Source organism: Pongo abelii, chromosome 9 (genome assembly GCF_028885655.2).
Source record: "Pongo abelii isolate AG06213 chromosome 9, NHGRI_mPonAbe1-v2.0_pri, whole genome shotgun sequence".
NCBI lineage: Eukaryota > Metazoa > Chordata > Mammalia > Primates > Hominidae > Pongo > Pongo abelii.
This window is the reverse complement of record NC_071994.2, coordinates 74,627,504-74,642,672: the sequence shown is the minus strand read 5'-3', so window position 1 is coordinate 74,642,672 and position 15,169 is coordinate 74,627,504. Positions and strand designations below refer to the sequence as shown.

The following is a 15,169-nucleotide window of genomic DNA, read 5'->3' as shown; positions in this document are numbered from 1 at the left end:
GCGGTCCAGGCATCTTTGAGAGGGCTCAGATCCTTGGCATCAGCTGCCCTTTCAGCATCCTCCTTCCAACCACTTCAGACTCAGTAAGGCCTTTGGAAAAAATACAAAAAAAAGCAATTAAAAGTGAATGTTCAAATCCAATTATCCCAGAGCTCAGTGGAGATGGGGAGGTGAGTGCCTGCTGGGAGACAGGGGCTGAAGATTCCAGGACGAGGGCCAGGGGATGAGAAGGCAAGAGAGTGAGGGCAGCGAGGACCTCCCAGGGGACATACCCATCATCAGGACACACCCATCATCATCCCCAAACAGGAATTCTTTCCATGGCCCCTGTGAAAGGTGAGTGGCTTGCCAGGCTCAGCTGCTACCTGAAAAAGGATTGGGGTGAAGGCCCAGGCCCAGTGCTCTCTCTGGTATCTGAGCTCTGCTTGCCCACCTTTGTGCCTGGTGTCTAGTGGTGAGCCCATCTCCACAGTTAGGGCGGAGAGGCCCCAGGGTTGGCTGGGCCCTGCTCTCAGGAGCTCCCAGCAGAATGGGGACTTGAGACCCAGGTGTATGGACAAGGGAAGAGCACTGGAATGGGATTCAGACAGGTCTGGATTCTAGCTTGGCCTCCTCCCTGTCTCTCTGCTTTCCTACCTGAGGCCCGGTCTATTGGCTTAATGGGGTAACAGGTCCCAAGTGCTTGGCACAGTGCCCAGCACATAGTAGGAGCTCAGTGATTGCTGCTTGCACTCCCAAGTCCCAACCAACGATTAGCCTTGAGTGACCTTGAGAAAACGACTTCCCTTCTGGCCTTTTTTCTGTGAAATGGGTGGGGTTGGGTACAGGGTCCTTCTGATGGTGACCTCTGTGGCTCTGGTCCCCCCAGGAGGGAGAGGGACTGACCTACAGGCTGCCGTGGAGCCTGAGGCTCTAGCAGTGCCCGAGGAGGTGGGGGTGTGGGGAGGGTGCTCCTCCAGGAAACCCTGGACTGCGGGCAAACAGCAGCAGGTGTGGCGTGGAGGCTGGATCATAAAGACAGATAAGGAGGCCCGAGGCAACGGGCAGGGAATGGGATCAGGGCAGTGTGGGGAGAGGCAGGGTGGAAAAGGGTCCAGGCGGGAGTGAGGAGGCCCCCGCCAGCTCCCAGCCCCACCTGCCCCTGTTCCTGCCGCTCTGCGGGCTCTCAGATGCCCAGCCGCATCCCCCCAGTGTGTTTGGCTTTCCTGTCTTCTTGTGCTTGCAAGGGCTGTTCGCTCCCTTGCAAAGACCGTGCCTGCTCCACTTTCATCTCAGCCAATCCCATTTCACTTATCTTTCATGGCCTGACCAGAAGCTGTCTTGGGGAAGCCTGCTCCACAGTTCCCTGACACTGAGAAGGAACCAACTTTCAGAAAAGGGGTCTGGGCCGTATTGGCCTCCCTTAGGGTTCTTCCACAGGAAGAACCTTGGGCTAGGAGTCAGAGACCTGGGATCCAGGACAACATGGCTGCAATCACAATCCGATGACCTCTCCCTGGGCCTCCATATGCCCTTCTGTAAAATGATAGGCTGAACATTCTGATGTTGAGGGCTGGTGAGGCTCTGAATTGTAAGGGCTGCAAAGGACCTCAGGGCTGGAAAGGAGAGAATCCTGGAAGGCTGCCTGGGCCAGGGTCTTCCTGAAAGGAGGCTTCACTTCCCTCTTGTTGGTGCCCCACCTCCATCTCCCAGACTGTTTCAGGCCCCAGCTCTGCCGCCTTCCTCTTCTTGTGTCTCCTGCTATCTTAAAGCCTCTGATTACCTGATGCTGAGTGTAGCAAAAATCTCAGGCCTTTCAGCTGCAAGTAAAGCACCCACCGCCCACCTCGGCCCAGGCTGGCTGTCTCCCTCTGCTACCATTTGGGGGTCCCCAGGGCCCATCCCTAAGAAATTTCTTCCCAGGTCTTCTTTCATTGCAGAATCTGACCATCCCTAGGGTTTGTCTCAGAGGACACCGGGAACGGTCTGCTCCCATCTTGGGGTCCTCACATGCTGGGGGAAGGAGGGCAAGAAGAGGGTCCAGGTCCTGGGGGCTCAGTGAGAGTGGGGGGCTTAGTGAGGGGATGGGGGCCCAGTGACAGTGGGCAGCCTCAGTGAGGGGATGGGGGCCCAGTGAGGATATGAGGGCTCAGTGAGAGTGGGGTGGCCCAGTGAGGGGATTGGGGCACAGTGAGAGTGAGGGGCTCTGTGACGGGGTAGGGACTTAAGTGAGGGGATGGAGGCTGAGTGAGAGTGTGGGGGCTCAGTGGGGAATGGGGGCTCAGTGAGGGGATGGAGGCTCAGTGAGAGGATGAGGGCTCAGTAAGGGGATGGGGGCTCGGTGAGGGGATGGGGGCTCAATGAGGGATGGAGGCTGAGTGAGGGGGTGGGGGCTGAGTGAGGGGATGGGGGCTGAGTGAGGGGATGGGGCTCAATGAGAGGATGAGGGCTAGGTGAGAGGATGAGGGTTCAGTGAGGGGATGGGGCTCAGTGAGGGGATAGGGGCTCAGTGAGAGGTTGGGGGCTCAGTGAGGGGATGGGGACTCAGTGGGGGATGAGGGCTCAATAAGGGGATGGGGGCTGAGTGAGAGGATGGGGGCTGAGTGAGAAGATGGGGGCTGAGTGAGAGGATGGGGGCTGAGTGATGGGATGGGGGCTCAGTGGGGGATGAGGGTTCAGTGAGAGGATGGGGGCTCACTGAGGGGATAGGGGCTCAGTGAGGGGATGAGGGCTAAGTAAGAGGATGAGGGCTCAGTGGGGGGATGGGTGCTCAGTGAGAAGGTGGGGGCTCAGTGTGGGGATGGGGGCTCAGTGGGAGAAAGAGGGCTAAGTAAGAGGATGAGGGCTCAGTGAGGGGTTGGGGGCTGAGTGAGGGGATGGGGCTCAGTGAGAGGATGAGGCCTAGGTGAGAGGATGAGGGTTTGGTGAGGGGATGGGGGTTAGTGAGGGGATAGGGGTTCAGTGAGAGGATGGGGGCTCAGGTGATGGGGGCTCAGTGGGGGATTAGGGCTCAGTGAGAGGATGGGGGCTCAGTGAGAGGATGAGGGTCAGTGAGGGGATGGGGCTCAGTGAGAGGATGAGGGCTTAGTGAGATGATGGGAGCTCAGTGAGGGGATGGGGACTCAGTGAGGGTATGAGACTCAGTGAGAGGATGGGGGCTCAGTGAGGGGATGGGGGCTCAGTGAGGGGATGAGGCCGAGTGAGGGGTTGCAGCTCAGTGAGGGGATGGGGGCTTAGTGAGAGGATAGGGGCTCAGTGAGGGAATGGGGGCACAGTGAGAAGGTGGGGGCTCAGTGCGGGATTGGGTCTCAGTGAGAAGGTGGGGGCTCAGTGAGAGGGTGAGGGCTTAGTGAGGGGATTGGGGCTCAGTGAGAGGATGGGGGCTTGGTGAGGAGATAGGGGCTCAGTGGGGGATGGGGGCTGAGTGAGGGGATGGGGGCTCAGTGAGAGGATGAGACCTCAGTGAGGGGATGGGGGCTCAGTGGGGGATGAGGGCTAAGTGGTAGATGGGGGCTGAGTGGAGGGATGGGGGCTCAGTGACAGGGTGGGGGCTCAGTGAGAGGATGGGGGCTCAGTGAGAGGATGGGGGCTCAGTGAGGTGGGGGCTCAGTGAGAGGGTGAGGGCTTAGTGAGTGGATTGGGGCTCAGTGAGGGGATGGGGGCTCAGTGGGGGATGGGAGCTGAGTGAGGGGATGGGGGCTCAGTGGGGGATGGGGCTCAGTGGTAGATAGGGACTGAGTGGGGGGATGGGGGCTCAGTGAGAGGGTGAGGGCTTAGTGAGGGGATTGGGGCTCAGTGAGGGAGTGGGGACTCAGTTGGGGATGGGGGCTAAGTGGGGGATGGGAGCTCAGTGGGGGATGGAGGGTCAGTGGGGGATGGGGGCTCAGTGAGGGGACGGGGGCTCAGTGGTAGATGGGGCTGAGTGGGGGTATGGGGGCTCAGTGAGAGGATGGGAGCTCAGTGGGGGATGGAGGGTCAGTGGGGGATGGGGGCTCAGTGAGGGGATGGGGGCTCAGTGGTAGATGGGGGCTGAGTGGGGGGATGGGGGCTCAGTGAAAGGATGGGGGCTCAGTGAGAGGATGGGGGCTCAGTGAGGGGATGGGGCTCAGTGAAAGGGTGAGGGCTTAGTGAGGGGATTGGGGCTCAGTGGTAGATGGGGCCTGAGTGGGGGGATGGGAGCTCAGTGAGGGAGTGGAGACTTAGTGAGAGTCGGGAGGCTCTGTGAGGGTGGGGGTTCCCTGGGGAGATGGGACTCCGTGGGAGGATGGGCTGAGCAACAGGCTTGGCTGCTCACTGATGCCTGGGACCCAGTGGGTGTTGGAGGAAGGGGCTTCTCCAAAGTAGAGGACGCGAGAAGGACACACACAGGGGCTCAGAGAAGTGCAGAGGACCCAGCTCTTTCCAGGCTGTTGGCCCTACCAGCAGAGAACCTTTCCCTCGATTCTTTTTCCATTAAACAAATAGTTGTTAAAGGGACGGAACTGCCATAAAGTCCACGCCTGTTCCTCTCTCCACTCTGTGCCCATCTGTCCTTATCTTCAGTGGGGCAGGCCATGACCACCCAGGCACCCAGTGCTGTCATTAGCCTTCTCCTGGGCAGCTGGCCCTGGGGTGTGGAGTTCCCCACAACACCCAGCATGAGCCTGGAAGGCAGGGTGGGGGTGGGGGAGTAGTAAGGGAGGAACTGGAGAGGAGCAGGGAGCGGCTCTGAGTTGAGCAAGGAGCTATCGGGGGTCTGAGCAGTGGACGAAGTTCCTGCTCCCATGTGGGTGGGGGAGACTCAGCCTCGGCACATTCCCCCTCGAAGTCTGTGGGCATCTTTGGAGACTTCAGGAGGACAGCAGTTCTGAGAGGGCTATGGCAGAGGAAAGGGGCTCCCATGGGGGTAGGTTGAGGTGAGTGTGGGCTGTGGGGTCCTACAAAGCTGGGGGAGGGCAGGCTGCAGAGCAAGCTGCCAAGGCTGCCTAAGAATTGAGGGTCCTTGGAAGCCCCAGTGCTTGGGGGCATCTCGGCTTATCAAGATTGGTCTATCCCAGCTCAGCCTCTCTCTTGTCCAGGGCCACTAAGATGATAGGACCCTCACTGAGACCAGGTTTCCAGTGTCATAGTCTCCTTATGTGGAGAGCTTTACCTAGGCAGCACGATCGTTCTGAAATCATACCTGACCGTTACTGTCCCTGCTCAAATCCCTCCCAGGGCGCCCCCTGCCCTCAGGCTCAAGCCCAGCTCCATAGGGCCCTGGCCCCAGGTCTAGCCTTGCTCTCGGCTGTCCCACCACACCAACCTCCTTGTGGCCATACCTTTCAGCAGGCACACAATCTTCTCGCCTCCAAGCCTTCACAATTGCAATTCCCTGGACATCCTTTCCTGTCTGCCTCGATAACCTCTGCATGTCCTTTAGGACTCAACTCAGGTGTCTCCCTCTACAGGAAGCCTTCTCTGACTCCATCACACCCTGCATCTGGGCGGGCTGGGGCCTGCTCTTCCTGCCTTTGGCAGAGCCCTCATCTCCCGACTCAAGTGTGGGTCTGTATGTTGATCTCCACGTGTCCTTGGCCTCCTCAGGTGAGGCATGTGTCTGACCCCTCTGCTCATCTCAGCCCTCAGCACTGAACCTGACCCAGAAGGACCCAGTTGAATGAGAGACTTTAAGTAGAATACTCCCCTTAGGTTTTTCATCTAGAACACTTATTCTTGCTCTGGCATGGAGGATGGATTGAAGAGACCCAGCTAGGAGGCTAGAGGCTCGGGGAAAGGCTGCTCCAGGGTTCAGGGAAAAGGTGTCTCCAAGTGAGCTGGGCAGTGGCTTGGGCATAGAGAGCAGAGGACAGTTGTGAGAGACACCTCTGGGGAGGTGAAGAAAGAAGGCAGGTTTTTGGACAAGCCATGAAGGACCTGGTGGATGGTTGTGCTGCTTTGCTGTGAGGTGGAGGGACTAGAGATAATAATTCAGATGGGATGGGGGTCCCTGGGCCACTTCAGGGATGTGATGGGGAGGCTCCAGGTGGCCTTTGGGTATCTGGGGTCTGGAGCTCATGAGTGAGGGCTGGAGAGTCATGAGGCCATGAGCACAGATGAGGGGTTTTGTGCAAAAGAGAAGAAAGGCTGAGGACAGATTCCTTCATCAGGGTCCTGGGAAAGAGAGGCCAAGCAGCTCCAGTCCAGGGGTGGGAGGGGAAGTAGTCGGGGGTCAGCAGGATGAGGCTGCAGTGCACACTGACCAGCAACGCAAGGACCAGTGCCACCTTGTGGCCTCTGGGTAACCAGATTGTCCGAGGCCAAGGAGCTGGGCAGGGTTTGGCCGGGGGTCACCCCTGCCTCTGTGAAGCCTCAGCCTTCATCAGTTTAATCATCAGGAAACGTGGCTCCCGTTGCCCTCTTGCCACCCTACGTCCCTCTCCTTCCCGGGGTGACTGGCAATGTGGACAGCCGGGAACTGGAGCCCAGCACTCCAGCTACCTTAAAGGTCCCAGGTATAGGGGCTGGAAGGTGGGAGACACCACCGGTTCCTGTACCTGGATTACTTAAAGTGGCCAGGAAAGAATGGGTGTGGTTCAGGATGCTGCGTGAGCTTGAACGAGATGCTCAACCTCTTTGGTCCTCAATTTGTCTAGAGTCTGTGACCTAGTGATCTCGTGACTTGCAGGCCACCCCCTCCTTTTCCTCATGTGACCTTTGCTGGGCTTCCCTTAGTGCCCCTGTATTCACACAGTTCCCCAAGTTTCTCTTCTGTCCAGGCCAGGCAGTTCCTACAAGCACAATTAAGTGGAGGCAGCATGAGGGATGAAGAACCCAGGACAATTAATCATCAAGGAGTGATATTTGGTGCAAACTCAGGTGCTAAATTAAGCGAGATGAGCCAGAGGCCAGGGGGTAGAGGAGGTGGGTTGTGTGGTGGGACAGAGAGAAACTCATTCTTCCCATACCAACCTCCCCTGCCTTGGTTCCCACCACCCCTCTGCCACCGTCATACCCTGCCACTCACACCTGCCCCCTGTTCAAAACTCACACCTCCACAGGTATTTGGGAAGGTTCCAGCATAGTGGTTAGACCTAGCCCTAGTGCCACCTACCTGGGTTCAAATCCTGGCTCTACCACTTATTCACTGTGTGACCCTGGACAAGTGAATTAGCTTCTTGATGCCATAGCTTCTCCATCTGAAAATGAAGAAGATATCTAATTCATATAATTGCTGGGAATTCTGAGTTCATCTATGTGAGTTGCTTGGGCTGTGCACGGGACATAGGAAATGGCCAATAAACTTTAGTTATGATGATTACCTCCTGTGCTTAGCACTAAAAGCTGATCAACAATTGTTTTTTGAGGATGGTGATGGGGAGGGTTCTTCTTTCTCCACCCTAGTTCTCCTTGGGAAGATCAGAGAGGTCAGGTCACATGCCTAATATCAGATTGTAGCAGGCAGCCTAGCTTTGAGCCCCTGCATTCACTTCCTCTGCTCTCCCAATGCCTGGAAGATCTGCGCCGGGCCCCACCTGAGCCTTTACCAGCAAGGGGCACAAGAGGCCAAACTGTGGCTGCCTGTTTCTCCACATAGGGTCCAGGGTCCCCTACTTTTTTACTTGTGCTGTCATCGTGTCCAACCTGAGGCAGGTCAGCTTGCCCAGATCCTTGCACATGTGCAGGGTCCAAACTGTCCTGGGACCCAGGCCAGGCCTTGTTCCTTCCTGAGCCGGGGGCTCTCAAGGTGGCATCATGTCCTCTTTTCAGGGAGGCTATCATCTGCCGGAAGCGGCTGGGCTGCAATGGGCTGGGCTTCTCAGACCTGCCAGGGAAGCCCTTGGCCAGGCTGGTGGCTCCACTGGCTCCTGATACCCAAGGTAAGGGCTAGGGGCTGGGCAGGGGCAGGGGCAGGGAGGGACTGTGGCCCCTGCACTCCAGGTCATGTCTGTCTTCTATTCCTCTTCATCTCTGTCTCCTTCTTTCTCTTGCTCTGTGTCTCTAGCAATCCTCCATCTAATTCTCTCTCTATCGTGCTACTAAACTCTCTGAGCCTCAACTTCCTGACTATAAAATGGGACAATAGTATTTACCTTGAGGGGTTGTTTCAAGGAGGCGCAAGTGAGATCATGCGTGTTAGGGGCCTGGCACTAGTGAGGGCTCAGTGGCCCGTGGCTGTGGTTGTGATGTGCTTGTGCCTGATGCTGGATGGGGCTGTAGTTGTTCTCACACTCTCTCTGTCACTGTCATTGGCCCTATTTCTCTTTTTCTTCTCCTCCATGCCTCCTGTCCGCCATGTCTCTCTCTGCCTCGTGTCTCAGTCTCTCTAGGTCTCTGTCCTCTGTCTCGATGTGGAAAGTGCACAAGACTGGGAGTCAGGAGACCTGACTTGCTGTGTGATCTTGGGCAAGTCACTTCCCCTTTCTAGACCTCAGTTTCCCAGTCTGTAAAATAGAGGTGCTCAGCCTCACCTGCCTTCCTCCCTGCAACCCTGGGAGGATCACGAGAAGGTTGTGAGTGAAGGGGTTTCCTTCCATGCAGAGGCTGTTGCTGTGGTTGTTTTTGTCGCTGCCTCAGGACCCGCCTCTGTGTTTCTGTGGGTTTTGGGGTCTCTCTGTGTCTCTGTCGTGGCCTCTCTTTGTCTGCATCTTTGTCTCCCCCACCTGGGTCCCGGCTCAGTATCTCTGAGCCTCACCGGCCCTGCAGGAGCACCTCATTGCCCTCTCCCCTTCAGTGCTGGTCATGCCGCTAGTGGACAAGGAGGCCGGGGCCGTGGCAGCTGTCATCTTGGTAAGAGCCTGCCTAGGCGGTGGGATGTGGGGAGAGGAAACCAGGGGAGGGAGTGGTGGATGGAGCCTGTCCGGGGCATGTGTGTGTGTGTGTGTGTGTGTGTGTGTGTGTGTGTGTGAGAGAGAGAGAGATGGGAGCCACAAGCGAGGATGGAGTGAGGGGAAATGGGGGTGTGGGGGTGGGAGGAGTTGGGGCATCTCCCACACCCCAGCCTTCTGCCCCACCTCGAATGGGTAGGATGAAGCCATTGGCCCAGTCAGCAGCTTTCTGAGGGGTGTGCAAGTCCCTGCTGGACTCTCAGCCCGCATAAGGTTAGAAGGCCCAGCCTTTGGCGTATGCAGCACTAACCTTGGTTTCTCTTTGGGATCCTCCAGATGGGGTGGGGATAATGTCCAGGAGGGCATGAACCAAGTGAGGTGTGAAGAGAGATGCTGCGGAGGGACCGATGGACATAAGGGCCTGACCAATAGAGATAGTGTGGAAAACTAGCCAGAGATTTGGAGTGGCTGGAGCTGGGGGCCTTGAGGAGAGAAAGGCCTTGGGCAGGCCAACCAGACCCAGGGCTGAGGCTGGGCGGAAGACAGGCAGCTAGGGGGGCTTCCTGGAGTGACTGAGGAAGGAGTGTTAGTGGGAAGTGGTGGACGCTCTGCCAGAGCCCCAGAACCCAGACAAGGCTCCCTCTGCAGCCCCTCGAGGAGTTCCCAGGGTTTCTGCTCCGCGGAAGGGGTTGTGGAAGTGCAGAGCCTGTGGGGACGGGATTCTGCTGCTCTTTCCGTTTCTTCTCCTGTATGGAGGTGGGGGTTCAAACTCTTGTTCTATCCTAGTAACCAAAGGATGAGTTCTCCAAATTGCTATTATTGGGGGTCTGCTTCTGTTGAGGGGGCTGCCATTCCAGTGAAGGGCAGGCTTGGGGGCATGGACAGATAAATGAGCAGGTGTTGGTTCCCCGGGGACTCCTCTCCAGCTCATTAAAATGGAATTAAACGCTTCCCAGGCGCCTGACCTTTCTGAGCTGCTGGCAGGAGAGGGCGGTGGGAGTAGGGGGTGGCTGAGAGGGGAGGAGAGGGGAGAGGAGAGGAGCGGTACTTGACTGGGTCTCCTCCACACCCATCGTCCTGACTGAGGGAGCCAAGGCCGCTGCTTGGTTTCTCCGCAAGCTGCTCCCCCCACCCCCAGTTTCTGGAATGGAGCTGCTGTTGCATGGAATTCTCAGGGGGTCGCCTCCCCCTATTCTTTGCTCTTGGTCTGTCCCAGGGCTGGTCAGCTTTGAGGGGCACTGAGGTGAGGGGCTGTGTGCAGAGGTGGGGATTGGGAGGCGGTGGCTGGGTCACGCACCTCCTTCTCTGCTGAGGACAAAGGGTCTGGGGTGCCAGGTGCCTGAGAAGGACTTCCTTAGGTTGAGGCTATCAGGACTGGGTCAGGAGGGAAGGAAGGGGAAGACATTTGGAAGGTTGCTCCCCTTGTGGGCGGAATGCCTGCCATGGCCGCTGCTCACCTTGGCTCAGGCTGGGCCAGAGACCAATATGTGTGTGTGTGTGTATTTGTGTGTGTGTGTATTTGTGTGTGTGTGTTTTTGTGTGTGTGTGTGTCTCAGGGATGCTGGTGGGATCAGATCACTTACACTTAACTCACCCAGTAGAACTCTGCTCTGGTCCTGTGGCAGGCTGGGTGCTGGAGCTGACTCTGCCTTCAGGGAGCTCTCAGTCTGGGGGAAGGCAGGGACACCCTCCCCACCACAGGCCAGATGAAATACTGTTGCCAGCAGGTGTTCTGGTGGCAGAGCCTGGAGCAGCAAGTAGTACCTCACCACGGAAAAAGCATTTGTGTGGGGCCTTGGGGCACAGGTAGGAGATCCACAGGCAGGGAAGAAGGGAAAGGGGATTCTAGGCAGAGGAGGAATGTGAGCGAGGCAGGAAGGAGGCCAGGGAAAGGGGTGGTGTGCTGAGGGGAGAGTGTGGTCCTGGGGAAGCTGAAGTAGGGGTGCATGCTGTTGAGCAGGATGCTAGCCAGCTGGGCTCTGGCTGCCAGGAGTTTTCAACAACCGTCCCTTCACCTCCTCAAATACCCTGTGCAGGGAAGAACTCTTGAAAGGTGTTTAGATTATTCACATCTGCCTCTCCTCTAAGCCTGCACCTTCCCACTCATGTGGAAATGCACTTCCCTAGGATGCCCCCTCCCCAAGGCATACACGTCTGACAGATGCTCCTTGGCTCACAGGATCTCACTGCCTCCCAGAGGCAGCACAGGCAGCCCCAGACTTCCCAGCTGCTGCCAGATCCTGAGGGCAGAGGGTGCAGAAGGAAGATGGAGAGCTGCAGGGTCGGTTGATCTTTTGGGAAGGCCGAGTCACCAGCTCCTTCCTCGGCAAGCCCCATTCCCCTCTCTTGAGTCTCTGCTTTTAGTATTCATCCACTGATCCACCTACCCATCCACCCACTCATCCATCAGTTGAACAACTATTTCTTGAGTACCCACTGTATGCCAGGCATGGAGTGCTAGGTGCTGGGAACACAGAAGTGACCAAGACAGATTAGACAGGCCCTGCCTTCACAGACCATACGGTCTGGAGGGTTGGTGGTGATAAGCACTAAAGTGAGCATAACCCCAGCTACTTGGGAGTATTCCTTGAGCTCAGGAGTTTGAATCTGGCCTGGAGAATGGAGTGAGACTCCATCTCTAAAGAGAATAAAAATAACAAAACTACTGCAAAACAAGTGAGCAAAATAAGGATAGGATCACATGTGATGGCAAGTGCTAGCAAGGAAACCCTTCGAGGGGTCCTGCAAAGGAATGCTGGGGCCCAATGGAGATGCCGTCTGCGAGGGCTCTCTGACGACTATGCTGGCCAGGTGCAGAGCTGTGTGGCTGACTTCTGGGCCTTTACAGCTCACTGCTCAAGGCACCTTGATTGCAGATTTTTTGTGTGGAAAGTCTTTGGCTCTGTTCTTTAATCCTGGGATAATAAGTCCCTTTGAGGAGTGGTAGCCCTTGGTCTCTGGCATTTGATGCCTGATTTGTGCCCACTCTTCCCCCAGCTGTACCAGCCACACCAGCTCCCTGCTCGGGGATGGGGTGTTCGTGCCATTAACCATTTTGAACTTGGTTAGAGTGGGGACCTGGGGGCTGTGCTGGGTTTTTAACCCTCTCTTACAGCCACAGTGCCCACTCTTGAGTGTTCCCACTGGGTCCAAGACACTTGCCCTGATTAGGAAGAGCAGGTGCAAGTGTGTGTTCCTGTTGGCGAACAAAATGCCATGAGTGTGTGGGGGGTGATTGTGTGTGTTTGTGTATGGGGGCGCCAGGTGCATGTGCATGGCTTTTGGGTAAGTGAACTAAGTTTCCTGTGTACAGGCATGAATGTGCCTGTGGGGATGCTGTGGACACTGTAAGGGTGGGTGTGTGGATGTCTTTGTGTCTATGACTGCTCCGTGTGTGTGTGTGTGTGTACCACCTCCATGGGAGAGTGAGTGTAAGTGCATGTGTGTGAGGGCCTGACGTTCTTCATGAGAGTGTGGGTGTATGTGTTTGTGCACATGCTGGGTGCAGGTGGGCCGAGGCAGCCCAAGAACTGGTTGCCCCCACAGCCTTAGAGGGGTCTCAGCCTTCTCTATTCCTGAGAGATGGGACCAGGTGGAAGGAACAAGAACCATGTCCTCCTCCATGTGCTAACAGTAAAATGCCAACATATTTATATAAGCCATATGCAAATGAACCACAGCCCCAGCTTCTCCTCCCTCCAGCCCCCGCTGTCCCGTAGGAGTCACAGATTGAGCCTCATCCAGAGCTTAAGTTTCAACACCATCCTTGACAGCCCAGGTCTTTTCCAGGTCTGCCTGCCTCCAATCTTCCTCCCTCAGATTCACCCTACGCCCCATAGACAATGGCCCTCAGATGCTAAAGTCTGCCATGGCTCCCCAGTACTCTCAGGCTAAAGTCTAACGTCTTAGCCTGGCACTCAAAGCCCTTCCTTCTGTGGTACCATGGACCACACCCCTACCTGGATCCTCATCTCCCCGCACCACCTACCGCCAGTGTCCTCGTCTCTTCAAGGTCTACTTGTCCTCCCCATGCCAATTCAGGAAGCCTTCCAAATGTCCTCCCCTCTGAGCTACCCACCTAGTTTTCTCTCTCCTTCCTCAGGTATGAGGCTCCACACCTCCTCCCAGTCGTGTCTCCCCACTCATCCCACCCCAGCCAGACTGTGAGCTTCCCAAGAACCTGCTGGTCTCCTCCTCCCCATCTGCTCCTGGCAGGAGACCCAGAGCTGAGGCAGGCATTGGCTGCTGACTGGGGAGGGAGGAGGAAGGAGGAGCCCCCAGTGCAGGCGCTGTGGGGAGCTCTGCAGGTGGTGAGCAGCTTTGAGTAGGCTCCGGAAGCTAGTGACGCAGGTGGGGAGCCTTGCTGGCAGGGCCTGTAGTGGGTCCCTAGGCTGCCACCCTCCCTCCCCACCGTCTCTCATTTTCCTCGACAAGCACCCAAGTAGGGGTGGGGGAAGGGACTTCACAGAGTATGAAAGACGGGCTGAGTTCCCTGGTGACTGGCACAGGGAACTTGGAGAGGGACAGGATGATGGGGGTGGTGGAGAGAGTGGACCTAGAGGGGGGAAGGTGTGGGCAGAGAACGGGAGGGAGTGGGTGGTGCTGTCTTCACTCTGCCACTTTCTGCTGTGTGATTTTGGGCAAGTCACTCCACTTTTTTGGCCAGGTGGAAGCTTGCATCACAGTGGTGAGAATCACATGTAAGGCAAAGCACTTCACGAACCCATTTATCCATTTATTCATTCACCCATCCATCCTCACCATGGCAGGTGCATCATACTGAAGCCATTCCTTTATCCAAGACTTAGGGGCAGCTCAAACCCTAACTCAGACAGGATAGAGCTGGGAGGCTGAGGCTAATACCACCAATTCTAAAATCAGGACCTGCAGTGCTCCATAATCTGTGAGCTAAAAAGGGGTCTAAGGTCCCTCCATCCCCTGAACCATACACCCGGACTGTGCTCTTGATGAGGCAGTGATTGAAAAGGCAGAGACAAAAAAGTTTCACGTCCTTAGGTTAGTCCTAGGAGGCTTCCTACAGGAGGGGATTTTCCTGGAGCTGTCTGGGTGGTCAGAAAGATGGGGTTATCACTGAGGCCCACAGACTGGAGTGTGTATGTGTTGGTGGGGACCGGTGTGTGCTGCGCATGGGGAGGGCACTCTGGCAGAGACAGACACTGGGAGAGGTCACAGCTAGTTCCCTTCTCCCATCCCTCCAGGTGCACTGTGGCCAGCTGCGTGACAGTGAGGAATGGAGCCTGCAGGCAGTGGAGAAGCATGTGAGTGGGAGTGGGGCCATGTACAATGAGGCTGAAGACCCTTATCCCAGTTGGTGGGAAGATGGCCTGGCCAGGCAGCTGGACAGACCTGGGTTTCAGCTTCGGCTTTGCTGCTTTTGAGATGTGTGACCTTGAGCAAGTCACTAAACCTCTCTGGGCCTCAGTTTCACACCTGAAAATGGGGATAATGATAGCACCGACTGACCTAGGGCAGTGGTGAAACAAAACTGGTCAAATATCTTGTAAATACACACGGTTGCCAACTTACAATTTTCGACTTTTTGATGGATTTATGGGGAAGCAACCCTATCCTAAGTCCAGGAGCATCTGTACTTAGAAAGTACAGATAATGATACTGAGGCTCTTTCATGCCTGAGACTTTATGATTTTGTGACTTTAACAAGGACTTACGACTTCCTGAGGGGGCTGGAGACAGAAATCTGACATCTTGTCTTGGGAGAATCTAGGGGCTAGGGATGGAGATAGACCCTGTACCCTCCTGTTCCTGGACGGCCGGACGCTCCAGGGTCAGTGGGAGCCCCCAGGGGAGCCCTCAGGAAGGTAGAGTCCAGGGATGAGGTGTTTGGGACGGCGGCGGGGTCCCTGGGCCCGGCAGGCAGAGGGAACGACGGGAGCAAAGGCAGGAATCCCCCTGCAGCAAGCGCAGCGAGCTTGGGGCGAGCGGCGCGCTAACCGCTCGGCCTGCCCCAGACCCTGGTGGCCCTGAGGAGGGTGCAGGCCCTGCAGCAGCGCGGGCCCAGGGAGGCTCCCCGAGCGGTCCAGAACCCCCCGGAGGGGGCGGCGGAAGACCAGAAGGGCGGGGCGGCGTACACCGACCGCGACCGCAAGATCCTGCAACTGTGCGGTGAGGGCCCGGCCTGGGCAGGTCACGAGGGCGGGGCCGGGCAGAACTTGGAGGGGAGGTGGGCGGGTTAGGCGGTCCCGGGAGCCGGCGGCGGGCCCGGCGCGGGGCTGAGCGGCGCCCGAGGGACCCGGACACGGAGGTGGGGAGGGGCCCTCTCTCTGACCGGCGCCTGGCCCTCGCAGGGGAACTCTACGACCTGGATGCCTCTTCCCTGCAGCTCAAAGTGCTCCAATACGTGAGTCCCTGCGCCCCTCCCGGCC

General features: G+C 57.0%; 1 protein-coding gene across 7 annotated transcripts in view; it reads left to right on the top strand.

Moving 5' to 3' along the window:
• Positions 1-15,169, top strand: part of PDE2A (phosphodiesterase 2A) — a 99,892-nt gene that overhangs the window by 70,687 nt on the left and 14,036 nt on the right. For all 7 annotated transcript variants that reach the window (XM_054525996.2, XM_063728191.1, XM_054526000.2 and 4 more), the window contains 5 exons: positions 7,708-7,817; positions 8,672-8,727; positions 13,985-14,044; positions 14,756-14,909; positions 15,092-15,144. In XM_054525996.2, coding sequence (XP_054381971.1) covers positions 7,708-7,817; positions 8,672-8,727; positions 13,985-14,044; positions 14,756-14,909; positions 15,092-15,144 — 433 coding nt within the window. The remainder of the gene's footprint in view (positions 1-7,707; positions 7,818-8,671; positions 8,728-13,984; positions 14,045-14,755; positions 14,910-15,091; positions 15,145-15,169) is intronic.